The 26,096-nt window shown below is 34.6% G+C and overlaps 1 protein-coding gene across 2 annotated transcripts in view; it reads left to right on the forward strand.

Annotated features, from left to right (window-relative positions):
* Window positions 1–26,096, forward strand: part of LRBA (LPS responsive beige-like anchor protein) — a 730,800-nt gene that overhangs the window by 333,404 nt on the left and 371,300 nt on the right. For both annotated transcript variants that reach the window (XM_082728100.1, XM_082728101.1), the window contains exon 37: window positions 23,806–23,972. In XM_082728100.1, the coding sequence (XP_082584226.1) occupies window positions 23,806–23,972 (167 nt within the window). The remainder of the gene's footprint in view (window positions 1–23,805; window positions 23,973–26,096) is intronic.

Consider the following 26,096-nt stretch of genomic DNA (forward strand, 5'->3'; position numbering starts at 1 on the left):
ATCTATAAAGAACTCCTCAAACTCAACACACACAAAACAGATAATCACGTCAAAAAGTAGGCAGAAGACATGAGCAGACACTTCTGCAAAGAAGACATACAAATGGCTAACAGACACATGAAGGGATGTTCATCATCATTAGCCATCAGGGAGATTCAAATCAAAACCACATTGAGATACCACCTTATACCAGTTAGAATGGCCAAAATTAACAAGTCAGTAAACAAGTATTACAGAGGGTGTGGAGAAAGGGGAACACTCTCACACTATTGGTGGGAATGTAAGTTGGTACAGCCACTTTGGAAGACAGTGTGGAGATTCCTTAAGACATTAAAAATAGAGCTACCGTATGACCCTGGAATTGCACTACTGGGTATTTACCCCAAAGATACAGATGTAGTGAAAAGAAGGGCCATCTGTACCCCAGTGTTTATAGCAGCAATGACCACAGTCACCAAACTGGAAAGAGCCAGCATGCCTTCAGCAAATGAATGGATAAAGAAGATACGATCCATATGTACAATGGAGTATTATGCCTCCATCAGACAGGATGAATACCCAACTTTTGTATCAACATGGATGGGACTGGAGGAGATTATGCTGAGTGAAATAAGTCAAACGGAGAGAGTCAGTTATCTTACGGTTTCACTTGTGGAGCATAAGGAATAACATGGAGGACTTTGGGAATTGGAGAGGAGAAATGAGTTGGGAGAAATTGGAGGGGGAGATGAACCATGAGAGACTGTGGACTCTGAGAAACAAACTGAGGGTTTTGTAGGGGAAGGGGGTGGTGGGTTGGGTGAGCCTGGTGATGGGTGTTATGGAGGGTACGTATTGCATGGAGCCCTGGGTGTGGTGCATAAACAATGAATGCTGGAACAGTGAAAAAATAAAGTTACATTGAAAAAAGATTTTGTGTGTTTTTATATGCTTAGTTTCAGTGCTAGTAGAAGTGGAGTTGTTGAATTTTAAACATTTGGTAGAATTTTGGTGTAATTACTATGCTGTAGGCCTCAACTGCCATTTTACATTTCCCCAAATTTGCTGTATATCTCTTTGTAGGTGTCTTCCTAATATGTAATATGTCTTCCTAATTTTGTCTAAAACATACGTATATTACTTTGTCTTCTAATCCTCTTTCTAGTTTTATTAACAGTAGTAAAACAGTATAGAAGTTGTAAGTATACTCTTTATTCTAGATGGTTAAACACTTTGGTAAAAATCTCAAATTGCTGGTACAGTTGAAGAAGGAGCATTTGGGGGAATAAAAAATTGATGTCTTGCTCTCATTTCATTTTTCAGTTTTGAAACTTATGTCAAATTTTCATTAATGCAGTGCACAATATATCACTACATGTGAATTCATTTTTTCATATCATCAACAATGTTCAGTTATTGCATTAGTGTTCTGCAGCAAGCCATTTTCACAATATAGAATTAGTTTTAGATTTAAGTCAATACTGAAATGCTAGTCTGTGAAGATGCCTTTCAGTTAAGTATTATTATGAAAGAAGTTTTGTCATTATAATTGGTAAAATCAGCTGCATATAGTAATTTTCATGGATTGATTCCATTTTAGCATTATGGTATTCTAAGGCTCATTAATTCATTGGAGGTTATATTCTCACTTTAAGCAGTCATAAGTAATATAAATTCATTGATTTTTTTTGTGTTGTTGTTTTAATTTTTGATTAATTGGGTTGTAGTTGTGTAAAAGGTATAAGCACTTCCACATATCTATAATCCAGATAACCCCAAATCTATTTTTATTGGTTTCCTTAGATTATGAAAATTTTAAAAAAGTATCTTTTAAAAGTAGAATTCGGTACATCCCAGAAAGTTAAATGGAGAGATCCTGATTTACAAAAAAATTTCATTTAGATCAATGGCTCTTTCTGGTTTTCTTAACTCAAAAAAATTACACTGGAATATAATGTGCCAATAAAAGGTAGGGGATAAAGAACAGAAGAGACAATGTAATGAAAACAGTAGTATAAATTTAAAAAAACAAAACAAAATATTGTTCAGTATCTTTCCTTTTACCATACCTCCCAAGGTAATGGTTTGGCACATAACGTTTTAGTTGTTCTACTGTAAATGTACACTTTATATATATTTTTTGTATATATATTTCTCATATCATATATATTCAACCAAAAATGGGATTATAATATGTTAGGTGTTATTCTGAGTCAGTACTTCTCACATTTTTATTTTGGTATGAACTTTTTTGAGAATATGACCTTGAGAAATTCAAACAAATATAACCATAACATTTTACATATAATTTGGGGAGGTTTGCAGATTCTGGCTTGAGAATGTCTTATATAAGAGCCTGTGTGGTTTGGATACATCTCTTCTCTTATAGCAGTCATGTAATGGGGATAGAGGCCACCTCACTGCTATTTCTCTTTGATATAGACACTGCATTTTAAGATTCTAAATAATGTTATCTTCTCAGATACCTTGTGAGAGTTACTTATATCCATTAAAAATGTTTTGAAATTATTTGTATCTACTGAGGGAAACAAACATTAGGTATTGACCCCTTTGTAATGGGCTCTGTTTCTTATTTTCGTTTGAATTTCTAGCTTGGGCTTTGAACAGGGGAAGCATTCAATAAAGAATTGCTAAATGAATGAAAGTATCAACTGCTACATGATATAATATAAGATTCATGAAGATTTTCATATTTAGTTAGCAAAGTCTGGGGATTCAGTCTTTTCCTGTGAGAGCCTAGATTATTTTAGATTAATAAAGTATTCTGTGCCTATTTTAGTAGAGGCATAACAAAAAGTAGTAATTCTTTAGTTGCTTATAGATTCAAACTTTTTTTTCTCTCTAGTTTTATTGAGGTATGGTTGTCAAATAAATATTGTGTATATCTAAAGTACATAGCAGTGGTGTTTTGATATATGATACATTGGTACATTGTGAATAAGTACCACAGTCAGGTATATTAACATATATATCATCTCACATAGTTACCATTGTGTGTGTGTGTGTGTGTGTGTGTGTGGTGAGAAAACTTAAGATTTCAAGTTTTCAAAATACATTATTGTTAATTATAATTAACAGTGTCACCATGCTGTACATTGAGTATCAACTTACTCATTTCATAACTTAAACTTTATACTCTTTCATTAATATCTTTTCTTTCCCCCACTCCCTAGCCTTTGGTTACTACCATTCTACTCCCTTAGTGTGAGCTCTATTTTTGTTTTTAGATTCCACATATAAGTGAAATCGTGCAGTATTTGTCATTGTGTTTTTGGTTTATTTCAGGTAGGATAATGTCTTTTAGGTTAATCCATGTTGTCTTAAGTGACTAATTTACTTTTTTAAAGCCTGAATAATATTCCATTTTATGTATATGTGTGTGTATGTTTATATGTATGTGTATACGTATATATATGTAGGAGTGTGTGTGTGTGTGTGTGTGTGTGTGTATAATTTTGTTTGTCCAACTGCTAGTAGATGTTTAGAATGTTTCTGATATCTTGGCATTTGAAGTAATCCTGCAATGAAATGTATTTTAGAGATAGTAATTTATTTCTTTTGGATATAAAGAAGTAGAATTACTGAATCATAAGGTAGTTCTATTTTTAGTTTTTTGAGGAGCTTCTATAATGTTTTCCATAGTGGTGAATTGGTTTACATTTCACTAACGGTGCACAACAGTTCCTTTTTCTTCACATCCTTCCCAACAGTTAATATCTGTCTTCTTGATGATAGCCATTCTAACGGGTATGATGTGAAATCTCATTCTGGTTTTGATTTGCATTTTCCTGTTGATTAGTGATGGTGACTGAGTGTCTTATCATGCACATCTTGGCCACTCATTATATGTTCTTTGGAAGATTATGTATTTAGAGCCTTTGCCCATTTGTAAAAATCAGATTATTTTTCTGCTACTGAATTTGTATAGTAACCCGTTATTGGGTATTTGGTTTGCATATATTTTCTCCCATTCTGTGGATTGCCTTTTCATTTTCTTTATTATTTGCTTTGTAGAAAACTTTTAGTTTGATATGGTCCTTCTCGTTTGTTACTGCTTTTTTTGCCTGTGCTTTTGGTGTTAAATGTGAAAAATCATTGCTAAGATCTGTGTGAAAGAGCTTCTCCCCTATGTTTTCTTCAAGGAGTTTTATGCTTTCAGGTCTCATGTTTAAATAATTCATTTTGAGTTGTTTTTTATGTGTGGTGTAAGGTAAGGGTACAATTTCATTCTTTTGGATATTCAGTTTGCCGATGTTTTTGTGACTAGCATTTAATGATGTATAAAGTCAGAGAATTTAAATCTTTGTAGTAATTTTTTGCTGAACTTACAGTATGGTGGTTGTTATATATGTACTACAATACTTAAGTTTTCTAAGGGTTAAGACTTGCTTTTTGATTTGATAAGTAAAAAACTCTAAAAATCCTGTGGTCAACTCTTTTTTTGCTTAAGAGGTCTGTAGTTTTTAGCTTTTATTTTATGAGACTTAGAGTATTGATTTAAATACTTAATTACATGTGATCTGTAAAATTATTATTATGATCTGCAGTGTATGATAGAAAACATAGATGTGGGATTTGTCAGAACTAGGATTCAGTTCTGGTTCAGCCACTAACTTACTGTGTAGTATATTGGACCAGGTATTTAAATTCTTTGTTATCTGGGGCTCCTTAAAGGTCATTAAGTATAACCCCAAATCTGGGGCTTATAATTTATTTGGTCCAGCCCCAAAGATAGGTACTAAATGGCAGTATTATTAGAGTTTCACCTGTGTAATAATCTTGAAATTTTCCTTCATTCACTTAATTAAAAATAAATTTACAGTTGATCTTGAACAACATAGATTTGAACTGTGTGGGTCCACTTAAATCCACCTTTGGATTTTAGGGGTTGAATTGTTTGAGTTCTTTATGTTTTAGATATTAACCCCTTATTGGATGTATGATTTGCAGATAGATTCTCCCATTGAGTAGGTTATCTTTTTGTTTTATTGTTGGTTTCCTTCTCAGTGCAAAAGCTTTTTATCTTGATTAAGTCCCAAGTAATTTTGCTTTTGTTGACCTTGCCTGAGAAACAGATCTAAAATATATTAAAACTCATGTCCAAGAGTTTACTGCTTATGTTTTACTTTAGGAGTTTTATGGTTTCAAGAAAGTCTCACATGTAGGTATTTATTTTTTTATTTATTTTTTACTATGTTATGTTAGTTACCATACAGTACATCATTGGTTTTGGATGTAATGTTCCATGATCAATTTGCCTGTAACACCCAGTGTTCTATGCCATATGTGTCTTTCTTAATACCCATCACCAGGCTAACCCATTTCTGCACCCCCACTCTAAAACTCTCGAGTTTTTCTTTATGGTGTAAGAAAGTGATGCAGTTTCATTTTTTGCATGCAGTTGTGCAGTTTTCCCAAAACCAACTATTGAAGAGACTATCTTTTTTTCCATTCTATAGTCTTGCCTCCATCATAGATGAACTGACCATATAAATGTGGGTTCACATCTGGTCTCTCTGTTTTATTTCATTGATTTGTGTTTTTGCATTTGTGTCATTGCCATAGTATTGTGATTGATATAGCTTTGCAGAGTAGTTTGAAATCTGGGATTGTGATATCTCCAGCTGTGTTCTTTTTTTTCTCAACGTTTCTCTGGCTATTCAGGGTTTTTTGTTGTTGTTGTTGTTGTTGTATACAAATCTACATGTGTTTGTTCTAGTTCTGTGGAAAATGCTATTAGTATTTTGATAAGGATGCATTGAATCTGTGAATTGCTTTGGGTAGTATGCACATTTTTTTTAAAGATTTTATTTATTTATTTGACAGAGAGAAATCACAAGTAGATGGAGAGGCAGGCAGAGAGAGAGAGGGAAGCAGTTTCCCTGCTGAGCAGAGAGCCTGATGGCGGGACTTGATCCCAGCACCCTGAGATCATGACACGAGCCGAAGGCAGCGGCTCAACCCACTGAGCCACCCAGGCGCCCCTAGTATGCACATTTTAACAATAATTCCAGTCTATGAGCATGGTGTATCTTTCCATCTATTTTTGTCGTTTTTCATTCGCTTTTGTAGAAGATTTTTGAAACTAAACCTTAAATATATATTCTTTTTATTTTGCTATTTTATACTGATTTGAAATGTTTGTTTCCATATGCATGTAAAATTGGTAGAGTTTAAAAGAAGTCTGAGCTGTTTAATAATTGAATTACAACCTTTTTTTTTTTTACATGTGTGTCTATTTTTTTATCTTGTATTTCCATTATGCGATAGTTCCCTATTTGTCTTTCATTTAGTGGTTGAAATTGAGTACAAATGAAATACTGTGATACTGTTTTTTCTACTGTTTATTTATGAGTGAGAGAGAGAGCACAACAGGGGTGGAGGGGCATAGGCAGAGAGAGAGAGAAAGAGTCTTAAGCAGACTCCATGCTCAATGCAGATCTCAACACAGGACCCAGTCAAACAGCGCTGAGATCATGACCTCAGCTAAAATCAAGAGTCAAACACTTTACTGATTGAGCCACCCAAGTGCCTCTGTTTTTTTGAGCCTTTAAATTAAACCTGTAATAATGAGGCAATGCAAAGTATTTTTTCATTCAAACTCCTATTTATGCTTTCCTATTTGTGATCTTTCTGCTTCTTTTAACTTTATCCTCCTTATTTTGGGCTTTTATTTAGCTCTCTCATCTTAAAATGTTAGTGTGAGACTGATAGTCAAAGTTAATGATCACTTTTTTGAATCTAAGGATAATACAATTCTATTTCCTGTGATGATTCTGCATTAGTAGTGATTAATGCACGCCATTGTCTTGCCACATTTCTTTTTTTAATTATTATTATTTTAAAATTATTTTTATTTACATATAATGTATTATTTGTCCCAGGAGAACAGGTCTGTGAATCATCAGGCTTACTCATTTCCACAGCAATCACCATAACACATACCCTCCAATGTCCACAACCCAACCACCTTATCCCTGTGCCCTCAACCCTCGATTTGTTCTGTGAGATTGAGTCTCTTATGGTTTGTCTCCCTCCCAATCCCGTATTGTTTCATTTTTCCCTTCCCTACTCCCCACAACCCCCTGCCCTACCTCTCACATTCCTCATATCAGAGGTATCGTATGATAATTGTCTTTCTCTGATTGACTTATTTCGTTCAGTGTAATACCTTCTGGTTCCATCCACATTGTTTCAAATGGCAGGATTTCATTTCTTTTGATGGCTGCATAGTATTCCATTGCATATATATACCACATCTTCTTTGTCCATTCATGTGCCAATGGACATCTAGGTTCTTTCCGTAGTTTGGCTATTGTGGACATTGCTGCTATAAACATTTGGGTACATGTGCCTCTTCAGATCACTACATTTGTATCTTTAGGGTAAATACCCAGTAGTGCGATTGCTGGGTTGTAGGGTAGCTGTGTTTTCAACTTTTTGAGGAATCTCCATGCTGTTTTCCAGAGTGGCTGCACCAGCTTGCATTGTAGTTTAAGAGTGAACCCCTTTCTCCGCATCCTCACCTACATCTTTTGTTTCCTGACTTGTTAATTTTAGCCGTCCTGACTGATTTGAGGGGGTATCTCACTGTGGTTTTGATTTATATTTCCCTGATGCCAAGTGACGTGGAGCACTTTTTTATGTTTCTGTTGGCCATCTAAATGTCTTCTTTGCAGAAATGTCTGTTCATGTCTTCTGCCCATTTCTTGATTGGATTATTTGTTTTTTGGGTATTGAGTTTGATAAGTTATTTATAGATTTTGGCTACTAGCCCTTTATCTGATATGTTGTTTGCAAATATCTTCTCCCATTCTGTCGGTTGTCTTTTGGTTTTGTTGACTGTTTCCTGTGCTGTGCAAAAGACTTGGATCTTGATGAAGCCTCAATAGTTCATTTTTGCCCTTGCTTCCCTTGCCTTTGGCGATATTTATAGGAAGAAGTTGCTGCAGCTGAGGTCGAAAAGGTTGCTGCCTGTGTTCTCCTTAAGGATTTTGATGTAGATTCCTTTCTCACATTGAGGTCCTTCATGCATTTTGAGTCTATTTTCATGTGTGGTGTAAGGCAATGGTCCAGTTTCATTTTTTTGCATGTGGCTGTCCACTTTTCCCAACACCATTTGTTGAAGAGATTGTCCTTTCTCCATTGGACATTCTTTCCTGCTTTGTCGAAGATTAGTTGACCAAAGAGTTGAGGGTCTATTTCTGGGCTCTCTATTCTGTTCCATTGATCTGGCCACATTTCTTTGTTTGTTTGTTTGTTTCTTTCTTTCTTTTTTAAAAGATTTTATTTATTTATTTGACAGAGCGAGATTACAAGTAGGTAGAGAGGCAGGGAGAGAGAGAGAGGGAAGCAGGCTCCCTGCTGAGCAGAGAGGCCGATGTGAGACTCGATCATGACCTGCCCCAAAGGCAGCGGCTTAACCCACTGAGCCACCCAGGCACCCAGCCACACTTCTTTCTTGATGTATCCTTTGCACAATTAATTTTGTCATTTTGTGAGAGATGGCTAATTAATATATCTTGAGGCATCATAGCTTAATAATGAAGCATTAGAATGATATTTCTTACCTTAGATATGGCCTTTACATGCATTATAGTTTAGGGCATCTTTTAAAGCTCTTTATTTCTTCAAAAAGCCAGGAATAGGGAAATGGTAATCTTGACAATATATATAATTTTTAATTGTAGCTTTTGTATTATTTTCTTTGCCTGGGATAAAAATTTTGATAAATAATCATGAATGTGATAAAATACTAGCATAATTAACTGAGGAGGATTATAGTCCTTGTAAATGTCCAAATCACTATATTATAGCAACATGCTAATGAGACCATGTGATTATTACTATTTTTTAAAAATTTTTACTTATTTGAGAGAAAGAGAGAGAGAGCATGAGAGGAGAGAGGTCAGCAGCAGAAGCAGACTCCCTGCTGAGCAGGGAGGCTGATGTGGTACTCGATCCTGAGACTCTAGGTCATGACCTGAGCCGAAGGCAGTCACTTAACCAACTGAGCCACCTGGGCACCTGAGACCATGTGGTTATTATGGTCCAATTAATATAGCTCTGACTTTCTAGTGAGATAACCTAGTCCCTTAACCTTGGCTCTGTCACTTACTAGTTATGTGAACTAAGGCACCATTGCTTCATCTTAAAATCAGGTTAGTAATTGTGCCTACTTACAGTAATTTTGATGAGTAGTTGGGATTTGATAAATGTAAAGCACCTATTACTGTAAATTCATATTAAGTGTATAACAACATAGCTAGTGTTGTCAGTATCAAAAGGGAGATCATTTTTTTCTATTCTAAGTAATCTCTGGGAATATCCAAGGAATGCTTCCATGTCCCACAGTACATCTAGAGCTGTCACCTGTGCCATAAGGCCTTGATCCAGGCTACTGCTCTGTGGAGTCCTGAAAGTCATCTCTTACTATCATACAAATGGCTATTCTAGGAATGAGTTGCTGTTTCCTTATCCTTTTTTGCTCATTGTATCAGCATAGACTTTTCCTTTTCTCATTTATAAGCTTAGCAGTGATAGGAGAATATCACAGTGCAGAAACGGAAAATAACTCAGTAAAAGATACTGTATCTCCTGGAATTCACAGGCAGTGGTTCTGCTTAGGATGTTTTCTCCTGACCTTTTCTTGATCTGTCTAGCTTTGTCCCTTTGCCATCTTGCAAGGAGCTGATTCAACTCTTCCACAGAGAGAGCTCCTTTGACAGTATTCCCTCTTCTTACAATAGTATAGGTGCACCTGCCTCCAGTCTTGGAGAGATGAGAATATTGCTTGTTCTTCATTCTGAGGTTCTCCTTTTTTTTTGCCCCAGGTTGATTGGTCATGTAACCATCACATTCCTTAAGGGAGATGCCCAACCCAGTTTAACATATATATTCTACAATATGTTCTGTACCTGAACTATGCAGTCACATTTCTCAGTATATTTCCAGAGTCCGATGTATTCAGTCTGAAGTGCACTTCTTTTAGAGTTTTTATTTTTTTTTTTAGGATGTGTTTTCGATTGTCTCACTTTCAATTTCAGTTTCTGGATAACTGAAATTAACTTAAATAGCTGGGTCACAACATTTTTTGCTCTCAGTTTTCTGTGGGAAAGTTTTGTACAGACCATATGCATACCTATATGCGGTATAAGTATACACACATACATATTTTTTAAAAATCTTACATTTTATGGGGCGCCTGGGTGGCTCAGATGGTTAAATGTCTGCCTTCAGCTCAGGTCATGATCTCAGGGTCCTGGGATCAAGCCCCACATCTGGCTTCTTGCTCTGTCAGGAGACTGCTTCCCCTTTTCCCCGGGTCTGCTGCTCCCTCTACTTGTGCTCTCTCTGTGTGTCTAATAAATAAAATCTTTTAAAAAAGTAGAAATAGGAAAAAAAAAAAAGTAGAAATAGGGGCACCTGGGTGGCTCAGTGAGTTAAGCCGCTGCCTTTGGCTCAGGTCATGATTTCAGGGTCCTGGGATCGAGTCCCACATCGGGCTCTCTGCTCAGCGGGGAGCCTGCTTCCTCCTCTCTCTCTCCTGCCTCTCTGCCTACTTGTGATCTCTCTCTGTCAAATAAATAAATAAAATCTTAAAAAAAAAAAGTAGAAATAAAAATCTTACATTTTAGAGTAATTTGTGAAACTGAAGGAGTTACCATTTTTGGTGCAAAGAAAGGCCACTTTAAGGCAATGTTTCTGCCGTGGTTTGAAAATTTTAAATAATGCATCTTTAGCTTTTTGTAAACAAAGAAATATTGCTAGCAACTCTATTAAAGGTGAGGAGCTAGAAAAAAACAAAGGAACTATAGCATAGATATGATCAAACTCATAACTATGAGCAGCACTGATCAGTTTAATCGAAAATGAAACATGTTTTTATAACTTCCAGTATATTATAATAATGTAAAATAGTCTTTTTTTTTTTGAAGATTTTATTTATTTATTTGACAGACAGAGACCACAAGTAGGCAGAGAGGCAGGCAGAGAGAGAGGAGGAAGCAGGCTCTCCAAGGAGCAGAGAGCCCGACGCAGGGCTCGATCCCAGGACCCTGAGATCATGACCTGAGCCGAAGGCAGAGGCTTTAACCCACTGAGCCACCCAGGCGCCCCTAAAATACAGTCTTGATAGAAGACTGAACCTCTTACTGCTATTGAAAAATCTCTTCTAAGAAAAGATCTGAATATATTTTTATGGATATATCAAGTCTCTTTTTAAGATTTCAGTTCATATGTTCTGCTTGTCTTAACCGTTGACCAAATCATGTGTTAATGTAAAAATTGCCTTTTCTTAGTGAATTTTAAATTAAAGATAGAGAAGAAAATAAGCTAACTTTAAAGTCATCATAGTGCATTTCATTTACTTATCACTTAAAAATTGTGCACATGAAATTAGAATTTGGCTTTTGTTATTTGTGGGTTATTAGTGTGCAATGTAAAGCTCTGAATATAAGATCAGTTATTTTATCATGAAAAGGAAGATGGCAGTTCTTGAGTCAATAAAAATAGTTTCCTCCAATTCATCTGTTATACTAGTGCTACTTAGATGCAGTGTGCTGAGCAAACTGTTTATAACTAGTCCACTAGTCCACAAAGAGATTGAGTACAGAAATTAAATAAATATTTGGAACTTTTGTAGCTTGAATGTCTGGATTTGTCAGAATATTTTTTGAAGTGTCATTTTTTTATAAAAGTATAATAAAAAAGTGGTTCTTCATTATAGATAGCTTGATAACAGTACCTAAAAGCCAGTTCATATTCAGTTGTGTCATTTTGAATTAGTCTATATTAGCAGTACGTTTGAAGAAAAACTTATAGCAGTCTAACAGTATTCAGCTAAGTGATACAGTTAGCAGTACTCAACTAAATGATATAATTAACTATATGTGAAATGATTTATATAAACCTTTGGGGAAGAGTTTTCTTTTAAGGAAATAGTAAAAATATATAGGCACCCAAGGTCTTTTAGGGTTCCTAAACCCAATTCTAAAGTGGAAGTGGGAGTCCACCCCCAAACCCAAGCACTTCTCAGATAGGAGGGTGTCCAAGAACTCAACCCAGATCTGACATGACACTGTACCCAGAAGTAGCATCATATTCCACAGGTCAAGGGTTCAGTTATATAATACTGCTTCCCATTCTCTACTTGATATCCAAGCTCCAGGCTGCTACCTGGGCTTCTGATTAACTGACTACATTTTGGAGGTTCCAAATGGCTCCTTTTTAGGTTTGATTAATTTGCTAGAGTGGCTCACAGAACTTGGGGAACACTTTTAACATATTTTTGCCAGTTTATTAAAGGATATGATAAAGGATATGAATCAATAGCCAGACGAAGAGATAGTAGGGTGAGGTCTTGAGCAAAGGAGCTTCAGTGCTTGTTAAGGTTGGAGCTTGGTGTGTGGAAGCCATCTGGCTCCTCAAGCTTTGTAGCTCTTCAAAAGAGGCCCAAAAGATTTACTTTTGAGTTTGTATGGAGGCTTCATTTTATAATCATGTTTGACTAAGTTACTGGCCATTGGCTGATACAGTCTTCATTTCCTTTCCACTTCTAGGAAGTCAGGGGAGGGGTGGGAACTGAAAATCAAAAAAACTTTAATCACATGGTTGGTTTTCTTGTCAGTCAGCCCCCACCCTATGGCCAGGTCCAAAAGGCACCTCATTAACATAACAAAAGATACATTTAGAACTCTCAAAATTTAAGAAATTCAAAGAATTTTAGGAGCTGCAAGCCAGGGACTGTGGATGAAGACCAAATATATATTGTAGTCATCTGAATGACCAGATATACATGTCATACAAATTATAATATTGTACAAGGAAAATATAAGCAAGTGTATATTAGGGGATTTAAAAAGGAAGGGCTGTGTAAATTACATGTCTTATTCTGTTATTCTTTTTAAAAAGTTACTTACTGGGGCACTTGTGTGGCTCAGTCATTTGAGCATCAAACTCTTGGTTTCAGCTCAGGTCATGATCTCTTGGGGTCAGAAGATCAAGCCCCATGTTGGGTTCCACAGAAGGTGGGAAGTCCACTTAAGATTCTCTCTCAACCCTCTGTCCCCCAGCCCCGCTTGTCCATTTTCTCTGTCTCTCTCAAATAAATAAATCTTTTAAGAAAATAAAGAGGTATTTATTTGAGCTTGTTCTCTTATTTTCATTGCCTCTTCATTTGGCTGTATTTTATATTTTCTGTCTTAAGCCCTTCCTTCTTGGTGAACAGTTTACTTAGGCTTTCATTTCTCTGTAAAACTCTCAGATTCTAAACAGTTCTTTCTTGCTCCTCTCAAATATACTATATATACCATTAAGCAGTTCTCTCATATTGTAATTACATTTAATCCCTTGTTTCTCAACTCCAATGAGATGCTGGAAGAAAGAACTGTTTGCTGTGTAATTTGTTCACTTCATGACTAAGCCTATAATAAATGTCAGGTGTTACTATATGCCTGGCAAGTTCTAATTGTTTCATGTCTATTTTTATTTGATCCTTTCCCCAAAACATGTCATGTTATATCCTTTCTTATATGAGGAGACTGAGGCACAGGGTTTTAAATAATTTGCCTGTGCATGAATGTGTCAGAGCTGGGATTTAAATTCAAGTTTTGTGGCTCTACAATCTGTGTTCTAAACAATAGTGTTAAGTATGTTTTTATAAGAATGAATCATTTTTTTGTCTTGATTTTTTTCATGTTTGTTCTTAAAATACTTTAATTTGAAGTTTAAGTGTAAGTCTTAGCTGTTCGTAGTTAGTGTGTTTTATTGTGATTAGCCTAATATAATTGAGAGGCTCTAGTTCTGTATAACTTAAAAAAATCTATTAGGTAATTATGTTGAGCTAAAAGATGATAGAATTTGCTTTACATCTTTTAGCTCTTGTGCAGATTAGCAAAAAGACTTTGTAACTCTCAGTTTTTCTCCATGTGTGTATGTATTTGTGTATAATTATATAATCTTTTGCAATGATATATTTCTGTCTCATGTTATTTTTTTTTTAAGATTTTATTTATTTACTTGACAGACAGATCACAAGTAGGCAGAGAGGCAGGCAGAGAGAGAGGAGGAAGCAGGCTCCCCGCTGAGCAGAGAGCCCGATGTGGGGCTCGATCCCAGGACCCTGGGATCATGACCTGAGCCGAAGACAGAGGCTTTAACCCACTGAACCACCCAGGTGCCCCTCATGTTATGATTTTTAAAAATGTAATTAATTGGGTTTAACCCTATCTGTTTAAATTCCTTGTTAATTTTACTGATCACAGGTAATGATACTTTATTTACTTGCATATGATATATGCAACCATTACACGAAATTTGTTATTTACCTAACAATTTTGTGATTTTTTAATTGTGAATAACTCTAATGAGGTAATGAAATTTAATAATTGAATAAAAACAATACTGTGTGTGTGTTTGACAAAGAAATGAAAACTGTAACCCTCTTAATTGTTGACTTGCTTTTACAAATGACATGTAAAAGCATTTTAAAACAAGTTTTTTATTATTAGAAGTTTAAATTAAAACATTTAAATCCATATTAATCTCCAAATTATTTTAAAATGTTTGAAGACTGCAGTTTGTTGAGATAAGAACCCAACACATTTTATCCAGTCCATTAAAACAATAAGAAATCATAGAGATATTTTGATAAGTGTTCTGCCTGTTGTAACCTTGAATGCTGTTATGGTGGGGGTGATGCTGTATCTGTTTCATTGGCTTAGGCTTTTTCATGCTGAGAGAAATCAATACTTTGAGGCGTTGGATGACAGAGGAATCACTTCAGAATTAAAGGTGGCTGTCACACATTGTCTTTGGTTGACTTTCATTTGCTGTTGAGGTTTTTAAGCTTTCATTTTTCTAAGTCTTTTTCAGGAGCCTTTGTAAGATTCCTGTGGATAACTTTTTTTTTTTTTTTTTAACTATTAAACTGTTCATCTGAGCTAAGGGATCAAATACAAAGACCTTCAAAAGTCAAATATTGAAAAGCTTCTTTACTTGTCCTTTAAGTCATTTTTCCCTTTTACATGATTTCCAATGAGATAAGTAATTGATAGTGTAAGAGATTTGGAGGCAAATTGGGAATTAAGGTAGTATACACTTAAAGGTGTTTACCAGTACGCATGTTTAGTTAGCTAAAAATATAATACCCTATGTGTAGCCATGAGAAAGAAAGAAGGTAGAATTGGAGCTCCTGATATGGTATGATCTAGTTTGGTTCCATTTATATGGGAACAATGTATTATTATTAATAGTGATTACCCCTGTAGAAAACAACTAGCCATGTAGGGAGGAGGTGGAAGCAAGACCTTTCTTTTAATTTCATATGTCATTACTTTTTTATTTTTAAAAATAAGTATATGTTTCTTAAAAAAAGTTTAAATTCAAAATTTGTAAAACCAGCACACTTAAGTTGCTTAATTAATATTAAAGGCTTGTATAATATTTTTTAAGATTTTAACCTTGAACTTTTAAACTTATTTTTATTTCATAATAATATGCAGACTTAATGAAAATTTGCTTTATAATCTGTTTCTCATAAAACATACTGAAACTTAACTGTAGAAACAGTGTGCATTTAACATTATTAATTTACTTCCTTTTCTTGATACTGAAAATGCTTCTGAGAAGCACTTTATGTGTGTTTATCCAGTATAACCCCTTTTTGCCCCATTGAACTAAATACTGTTCTGATTTTATGGAATGACTTTTTTACTTTTGTTTTCCACTCAATACTTAAGTGGGTTTCTTTTTTCTTTTCTTTTTTTTTTTTAGGTTCCTCTTTTATTTATTTTTAATTTTTAAATTTTTTAAAATTAACATATAATGTATTATTAGCCTCTGGGGTATAGGTCTGTGAATCGCCAGGTTTACACATTTCACAGCATTCACCATAGCACATACCTTCCCCAGTGTCCATAACCCCACCACCCTCTCCCTACCCGCCCCCCCCCAACCGGCAACCCTCGCTTTGTTTTGTGAGATTTAGAGTCTTTTATGCTTTGTCTCCCTCCCGATCCCATCTTGTTTCATTTATTCTTTTCCAATCCCCCAAATCCCCCACGTTGCCTCTCCACTTCCTCATATCAGCGGGATCATATGATCATTGTCTTTCTCCGATTGACTTATTTCGCTAAGCGCAATACCCTCTAATTCCATCCACGTCGTTGCAAATGGCAAGATTTCATTTCTTTTGATGGCTGCATAGTATTCCATTGTGTATATATACGCATCTTCTTTGTCCATTCATCTGTTGATGGACATCTAGGTTCTTTCCATAGTTTGGCTATTGTGGACATTGCTGCTATAAACATTCAGGTGCACATGCCACTTTGGATCACTATGTTTGTGTCTTTAAGGTAAATACCCAGTAGTGCAATTACTGCATCATAGGGTAGCTCTATTTTCAACTTTTTGAGGAATCTCTATGCTGTTTTCCAGAGTGGTTGCACGAGCTTGCATTCCCACCAACAGTGGAGGAGGGTTCCCCTTTCTCCGCATCCTTGCCAGCATCTGTCATTTCCTGACTTGTTAATTTTAGCCATAATGACTGGTGTGAGGTGGTATCTCATTGTGGTTTTGATTTGTGTTTCCCTGATGACGAGTAATGTGGAGCACTATTTCATGTGTCTGTTGGCCATCTGAATGTCTGCAGAAATGTCTGTTCATGTCTTCTGTCCATTTCTTGATTGGATTATTTGTTCTTTGGGTGTTGAGTTTGCTAAGCTCTTTATATATTTTGGATACAAACCCTTTATCTGATGTGTCATTTGCAAATATCTTCTCCCATTCTGTCAGTTGTCTTTTGGTTTTGTTAACTGTTTCCTGTGCTGTGCAAAAGCTTTTGATCTTGATGAAGTCTCAATAGTTCATTTTTGCCCTTGCTTCCCTTGCCTTTGGCGATGCTCTTAGGAAGAAGTTGCTGCAGTTGAGGTCAAAGAGGTTGCTGCCTGTGTTCTTCTCAAGGATTTTGATGGATTCCTTTCTCACATTACGGTCCTTCATGCATTTTGAGTCTATTTTCGTGAGTTGTGTAAGGAAATGGTCCAATTTTATTTTCCTGCATGTGGCTGTCCAGTTTTCCCAATATCATTTGTTGAAGAGACTGTCTTTTTTCTGTTGGATATTCTTTTCTGCTTTGTCAAAGATTAGTTGATCATAGAGTTGAGGGTCTATTTCTGGGCTCTCTATTCTGTTCCGTTGATCTATGTGTCTGTTTTTGTGCCAGTAGCATACTGTCTTGATGATGAAAGCTTTGTAATAGAGCTTGAAGTCTGGCATTGTGATGCTGCCAACTTTGGGTTTCTAAGTGTGTTTCTTTTAGTATTGTAATTTCTTTAACAATTTTTGAACTTGATATAAATGGAATCATAAAGTGTGTGTTTAGATCTGGCATTATTCAACATTGTTTTTGTGCAATTTGTTCAGTTTGTCACATTTTCCTATTTTACTTTCAGTGCTGTATGCCATACCTTACATGAATAGATGATAGTTTTTCATAGTCTCTCTACTGTTGATAGGTTGTTTCCAGTTTTTAATTGTAATGAAGAGTGTGATTTTGACGATTTACAAGTCCTTGGTGTACATGCTTATGTATTTCTGTAGGGTACACTTACTTGACTGTAAATATTTATCTTTTCAATTTTAATAGTTATTGCTGTAGTGTCTTCCAAAGGTGTGTATCAATATCAAAATGTAGCTATTTCTATACTCCATGTTGTCATAAAATATTGACAAGTACTTTTTATTTTAGTATTTTAGTAGTTGTGTAGAGGTAACCTCATTGTGTTCTTATTTGGATTTTATTTACAGATGAAGCTGTATATCTTTTCTTCTGCTTGTTATATTTTTTTAAAGTTTTTTTGTTTTTGTTTTTGTTTTTTGTTTTTGCGATATCTGTTTGTCTCTTACCTAGTTCCTTATTGGTTACCTGTTTTTTCTTTATTGATTTGTGGAGGATATTGACCTATTTCATAGATGTGCAGATTTATTTGAGATGAATATTTTAACTACTTTCTTCCCTGTCAGTACCTTGCCTATTTACTTTTTAAAAACTTCTTAAATAAACATTATTAAAATATAGTTTGTATATAATAAAACATTCCTTTTAGATATATACTTTAATGAGTTTTGACAGGTGTATATACTTGTATACTTGTATATATATACTTGTATATACTGTCATAGTCAAGTCACAGAAAATTTCTGTCATCTCAGAGAATTCCCTTGTGTTTCACTGTGGTTAGCTCATCTTCACATACATACATCCAATCTCTACAACTGCTTATCTGGTTTTTGTTATTGGAGATGGTTTTATATACTCTACAACTTTGTATAAGTGGAGTTATATAGTAGGTTCTGTAATGTCTGGATTCTTTTGGTCACCGTATAGTTCTTGATATTCATCCACCTTGTGTATATCACTCATTTGTTTCTTTTTATTACCAAATAGTATTACTTTATCCATTCATGGATAGGTGGATATTAGATCATTTCCAGTGTCTGGTTCTTAAAGCACTATGGGAATTATCATGCAACATAGTTTTGTGAAAATGTTTTCTTTATTTTGAGGAAATACATAGGAGTGGAATTGCTAGGTGGTGTTGTAAGTATATTTTTAAACTTGCAAGAAACTGCCAAACTGTTTTCTGAAGTAGTTGTGGATTTTGCACTCTAACCAGCTAGATACCATTTGTTCCACATTTTTGCCAATATTTGATATTGTCTGCCTTTTCAATTTTGCCCTTCTACTGGGTATATAGTGATAGTTTATTGTGGTCTTTATTTGAATTTCCCTGTTGACTAAGCATCCTGCCATTTACTTATTAGTCATTTGTATATCTTTTGTGAAGTGTCTGTTCAAATCCCTTGCCTATTATTTTAAATTGGCTTCTTTGCCTTATTAATTCATGAGAGTTCTTCATATGTCTTTTAGGAAAATTATTAGCTAGATGTATGGTGAATATTTTGTCCCATCTTGTGGCTTATCTTTTCATTTTCTAAATAGTATCTTTTAAAGACAAGATTTTATAAATTTTGGTATAGTTTAATATATCAGATTCTTAACCAACTGAGCCACCCAGGCGTCCCATAATATATCAGATTCTTTATGGTTATGAATTTCTTTTATGGTTCTTTTTATGTCTAAGAATTTTAATGTGAGAATTTTTTGCCTACCCCAGGGTCATAAGATTTTCTGCTATATTTTCTTCTAGAAGTGTTACAGTGTTTATATCTAGATCTTCAGTTCATTTTGAATTAAACATTTTGTTTATGGTGTGAAGGTTAGACAATTTTCTTTCTTTCTTTCTTTTTTTTTTCCCGTGAGTGGCCAGATATTTTAGTATCAGTTGTCAAAAAGTTACTCCTTCTTTATTTAACAACTTAAACTGTTCTTAGTTTCACATTTTATAACATTATACAATTAAATTCTACAGTTTTCTTTTTTTTAGGTAAAACTGTTTTGTCATTAATTGTTTTCTTTTTGTATAAGTATACATATGTTTGAGAATCAGCTTGTCAATATCCATAAGAAAGGCTGTGAAATTTTTATTTTTTATTTATTTTTGTTTTTCATTATTTTTTAAGTAGGCTCCATGCCAGTGTGGAGCCCAACACAGAGCTTGAACTTACAACCCTGAGATCAGGACCTGAGTTGAAATTAAGAGTCAAATGCTTAACTGGCGGATCCACGCAGTCACCCCAAGGCTTTTAATCTTTTATTTAAGATTGTGTTGAATCTATAAAATCAGTTTGAAGAGAGAAGGTGTTTTAGCAATATGGAGTTTTAGAATCTATAAACATTGTCTATTTCTTCACTTACTTAGTTTTCCTTAATTTTTGTTAGCAATGATTTATAAAAGTTTCATTGTATAGCTTTTTATATTTTTAAAATTTATTTTATATTTTAATGCTATTGTAAATAGTATTGTTTTCATTTTCCAGTTTTTTATTGTCAGTATATAGACATAATAATTTTTATTATATTGACCTTATATCCAAGAAACCTGTCAACTTAGAAGTCTTATAATTCTTCCAGAACCTTTAGGAGTATTACGTACATGAATGTCTCTACAAATAAATATGTTATTCCTTCTATTCCAAACCATCTTTTTATTTCTTTTTTTTTTTTTTAAGATTATTGATTTATTTATTTGACAGAGAGATCACAAGTAGGCAGAGAGACAGGCAGAGGGAGAGGTGGAAGCAGGCTTCCTGCCAAGCAGAGAGCCTGATGCGGTGCTTGATCGCAGGACTCTGAGATCATGACCTGAGCTGAAGGCAGAGATTTAACCCACTGAGTCACCCAGGCACCCTATTTCTTTTCTTTATCTCTTTTTTGAACTGGTTAGGACCCTGTTACAGTATTGAGTAGAAGTCATGAGAAAGGAGACATACTTGTTTTATCCACAGTTTTAACTGAATGATCTTCATAGATGTGCTTCCTGAGGTTTCAAAAGTCTCTTTTCTATTACTAGTTTGGGGAGTGTCTTTTTGTTTGTTTTTTTGTTTGTTTGTTTTTTTAAAAACCACGAAATGCTTCTGAGTTGTAAAATGCTTAAAAAAAACTATTGAGATTATGTTTTTCTCCCTTTTTTGTTGTATGATGACTTATACTGATTGATACTCAAATATTAAGTCAACCTTGCATTCCATGGATAAACTCTTCTTCATCATGATGTATACTTTATTTTGTGTATAGCTGAATGCTAATGTTTTGTTATGGATTTTGTGTTTATTTACATAAATTGATTTTTAGTTTTCTATTCCTGTAATACAAATTGCATTGTATTCCTTGGCTTCTACCATATGAAAAGAGTTTAAGATTTTTGTTATTTCTTCCTTAAATATTTAATATTTTATAATATATAAATGTATACATGTAAAATGCATACATGCAAAGCTATACATTTTCCTTTGAATTTGTCTCACCCAGTTGCCACAAATTTTTGTAATTTTGCTTGTGATTTTTATCTTTGATCCATAAGTTATTTGGAGTTGAAATGCTTAATTTTCAATTATTTTGGAACTTTTTAAATTTTTAAAAAAGATTTTATATATTTATTTGACAGAGAGAGGGAACACAAGTAGGGGGAGTGGGAGAGGGAGAAGCAGCCTTCCCACCGAGCAGGGACCCCCATGTAGGGCTCAATCCCAGGACCCTGGGATCATGATCTGAGCCATGCTAAGGCAGACGCTTAACAACTGAGTCACCAGGGCACCCCTAGAGAATTTTTTTGTTCTATGTATTCTGCTGAAGAATCAAGAGGACCTGTATTTGTATTTCTATCTTTCTCAATAACTTCTTCTTCTCTAGTAGTTGTCCTTCAAGTTTCTAACTTACCTTCTCAATAGACACCATTAAATTTGTTTCACATACAAAGGCTATAGGAGAAATATATTTCCTAAGTCTTGAAAATGTCTCAAGGATAGATGGGGAATAGCATAAAATCTGAGGGTGTCTGGAATATAGGATACATGGGAGGGCATAAAGATAATATACCACACTGCTGAATCTTAGAAGGACGCATGGTCTTGGCTGGTAAAATTTGGTCCTAATTGTTCATTATTTTAGGTAATCACATACTTTTTAAGGTGTAGGGTATATAAATGTATCTGTGAAATGTCAAATTCTTGAAGTGATTCTGGGGCTGTGAGAAAGCAGTTATAAGATTATTTCAAGAACTGAACTGCAAACTAATGATGATGTTTTAGGGCAGTGGTAAGAGTGATAAGTGGTAAGAGGTAAATGAGTGTTGTTGAAATGAAATGATGAGATATGACGAGAAGGAAAATTGAGAAGTCACAAATGACAGAAGTATAATAGCATGTTTGGGATAAAGTTGGTAATTATATTTTTGTATATTTTGAGTTTTAGGTGCTTATTGGATAATTGGAGATTATCCTACAGGTAGACATATGGCCTGAGAGTTCAGGGAAACAGCTAGGGCAGATATGAAAAATTTAAAAGATCTAAATTAATAATAGGAGGTGATGTGTGAGTAAATGATAATGCCAAGGAACATTTGGCAAAACCTTAAAGAAATGCCAGCATTTCATAAAGAGGAATAATAAAGGACAAAGTTTGACCATCAAGAAGTAAGCAATGACAAGAGGATTAGAGGATTCTGCTTCATTTTAAATTCATTCCTCTGAGCTTTCACGCAAAGGACAAATAATAAAGTTCGGTAGAGATATAACATCTGGAGGGAAAGACCAAATATGATACTGTTTTATGTAATCCTTTACATTTAAAGAGCTGGAATAGTCACTTGAATTATAAGTCACTTGAATTATAAATTGTTTCTGTCTTCAGTTATCACTTTATCTGCAAGAAAGTGAATTTCTTTTAAGATGTAGGTTAGTCTTATATTTATTAATTCTGTGGTAGTGTCTTAAATTTCTTAAGTAATAATCAAATATATTTGAGTTGTTAGTTCCCAAGATGCCTACTTCTCTTCTTTTTAGATTCTAATATTTTTGTTAAGCTTCAAATATTTTTGTGGTCATTATTGTGATGTCATCTAGTTTATGTGTTACTTAAAATAGGAAAACAGAAAAGTTGATGTGAAGTAAAACTGAGTGAAAATATTAGACTTGGCCCTTGATTTTATTGATAGATGATTAGGATTTCTTGGGGTACCTCCACTCAACATTTGGCCACAAGCACATACACATACACATATTGCAAATATATACTCCACCAATTAATTAACATGCATTTGATTTTGGAGCAAATATTCTTCATCTCTTGTTCACTTTGAATGATAGGTCTTACAAAGAATATACTATTGGTTTTTAATAAGAACATGTTCAAATTACGATTTAAAGATATTTTAAAAAATAGATACAAGTTCATTATATCTTTACAAAACATTCTTGTTTGGTTTCCTTTTATCATGTTTTAAGGTCAGAATGTGACTCTAATGTTCCACAATGAGACAGAGATTGATAATCGGGAAAGAATAGCCCTTTAATGTGATTTATATCTATAGATTTTATGTCAGATATGAAAAGTTGCTGTTTAAATTGTAAAGGAGGATCCATTAAAGAACACTTTAAGCCATTTTACTATTTAGCTTACTTTGGACTCTTCTGTTTAGAATTATGCCTTTTCAATCAAAGTTTAATGACTTACCAAATGTTTACAAAGTAAATTTGATAGTTAAATTTGTGTAATATTAATAAAGAAAAAATGGACTATTCATTAATTTTTTTTGTTATTTTAGTCCTGTTTAATATGAATGTATATGGTGTTGGGGCAATATGGAATCCAGTAATTTTCTAATTTTCATCAGTAATTTTAATTTCCTCTTACCCAGTGAGGTTAGACAAGACAGATTATGGATATAGTAGAGAATGTTGAAGGTATAAAAATTCTTCCTGAGTGCCTTTACCTGAGTCAGTTTGTCACTGTGGGTGTGATTATTACCCTTCTTGGTATAGAACATTCTTCCTCTAAGTCACTTCGCCTGGAGTGCTTTGTAGCCCCCTTCTTGCCACATTACTTGGTAATGTGGACCCGTGAATCTTCATATGATTGGCTTCTTTTAATTTTTTAGGTTTGCTTTAAAACCACTTTTGAGTGTGTCTTATGAATGATTTCAGAGTAATAAGTTCTTGTGGGATTGTTATACTGAGGGTAGTAGATCACTAAATCTCAGTCAGTTCAGTTAATGAGGGATATAAAAATAATTTTAAAGTTTTGGTTGTTTCATTCCCCATTAGAAAGAATTTCCTGGTGTGTTGTAAGTTTTTTCCCATATTTTTATAGTATTAATAGATGTTTCTTTTTTCCAATCCAAGTCACTGTGTGCCCAGTATTCAGCAGACAAACGAGAAGATGAGAAGATGTGTGATCATCTGATAAGAGCAGCTAAATATCGGGACCATGTGACAGCAACTCAGCTAATCCAGAAAATTATCAACATACTCACAGACAAGCATGGAGCCTGGGGAAATTCTGCAGTGAGGTAAAGGGAAACCTTTAGGATTTGGGCACTGATTTTCTACAGAAGGCTTAGGTTTAGATAAATAGCTCTGGGTATGATCAAGGCCAGATGAAGAACAGAGTAATTTTAATTTTGTACTTTATCATTTACCATGAATAAGGCGTAGAAGAGGGGGGTAGGAGAAAATTAGTGTGGGTACAGGTAGGGATCTTTATCCATGTTTTAGTTCCCTCAACTACTTTTTTTTTTTAAATTTACTTTATTTATTTGACAGACAGAGTTCACAAGTAGGCAGAGAGGCAGGCAGAGAGAGAGGAGGGAGCAGGCTCCCTGCTGAGCAGAGAGCCCAATGTGGGGCTCCATCCCAGGGATCATGACCTGAGCCGAAGGCAGAGGCTTTAACCCACTGAGCCACCCAGGTGCCCACCCTCAACTACTTCTAAAGGAGTATTTGTTTATATTTTTTTTGAAGTTAACTTTTTTTTTTTTTTTTTAAAGATTTTATTTATTTATTTGACAGAGAAAGATCACAAGTAGATGGAGAGGAAGGCAGGCAGAGAGAGAGAGAGGGAAGCAGGCTCCCCGCTGAGCAGAGAGCCCGATGCGGGACTCGATCCCAGGACCCTGAGATCATGACCTGAGCTGAAGGCAGCGGTTTAACCCACTGAGCCACCCAGGTTCCCCTGAAGTTAACTTTTAAGGGAAAGAGTTAATATAAGCTATTTTATTAGCTAAACTTATACCTGAATTTGCACAAAGACAATATTTTAAGAAAACCTTCCCTATTTTGCACTTCTGAGTTTACAACACATAAAACATTTGAAAACATTACTATGTGTTCTTTTGAACTGCCTTGCAAATTGTAAGACTATGAATAAAAATGGTTAAATGCCTTCTTTAAAATTTTATTAAATTAATCTTCCTCCTCTTTAGATTCTCAAAGTGAACATCCTGTGCTTTAATTTCTAGAAATAAATTACCTTCTAAAGGAACTTGGACAAATGAGAAAATTTAGTTTTCTTAGAATATTCTATGCTACAAATCTTTGAAACATGTTTGGGGACACCTGGCAGGCTCTGTTGGTTGAGCACCTCATTCTTGATTTCAGCTCAAGTCACAATCTCACGGTCATGAGTTTGGACCCAGCATCAGGCTCCCTGCTCAGTGTCTTCTTGAGATTCTCTCTCTCCCCCTCCCTCACTGGCCCTCCACACCCAACTCAACTCACTCACTCTCTCAAAAAAATAAATCTTAAAGTATTTGACTCATTTAAGTAATGTTGATGAAAAATTTTTTAATCCCAATTTCTACACAACTTTTTCTACAAGACAACAAAAAATGAAAATAGTAAGTTTGTATATTATGTATAGGTGTAACTGGTTTCCACTTGTGTTTTATGTATCTTATGTGTCTAACACACTAAGTCTAGTTTAAGAAATTTTCCAGTAAATAGAAAATATTTTTAATTTTTTAAGTCGAACTTTAAACTGAGTAGAAATCTGCTTGTTATGGGATATTTTTGTTTTGAGTGCCACTGTTCACTAACATAAAATAGCTATATCTCGTGCTTATTATGAAGAATACTTAAAATGAATTACATGTCTGGACATAGCGTTTTTGGTGTTTAGAAGAAGGAATTCAGGTCAGGACTTGAGGGCACGAGGACTGAATAAAGGCAGGAATGGTATTTGTTTAATTCTATTCCAGTGATCTCAGCTCACGAGCGTCATGGAAATGACATGAATTACTGGCTCAGAGGTTTGAGTGCCTTATCTTACAACATGTAAAAGCCTATGGGTGTGTGTTTGGGGCGGGGTGCAGAGGTCGCAGGGCTGGGATGCTGTTGAGGGTTTACAGTTCCAAGATACCTTAATGTTACAGATTTGATGTAGTCCTTTTATAATTAGGCACTGAACACTAGGATATGACTTTGACATATAGTGCTTATCATATATTGGGAACTCTAATATGTGTTAATATTTTCAAAAGTATTTTTTCTTCTTAAATGGAGTTTTATGATTTTAAAATTGAAAACTCTTAGCCAAATGTTGTATATATGCCAAGTCAGTATTTTATAGGATCAAAGTTTTTCTAATTATGTCTTTACTCTTGTAGAGCATATACCTGTGCTATCAACAGGAAAGC

The sequence above is a fragment of the Mustela nivalis genome, assembly GCF_964662115.1.
Source record: "Mustela nivalis genome assembly, chromosome: 4".
In the NCBI taxonomy this organism is placed as follows: Eukaryota; Metazoa; Chordata; class Mammalia; order Carnivora; family Mustelidae; genus Mustela; species Mustela nivalis.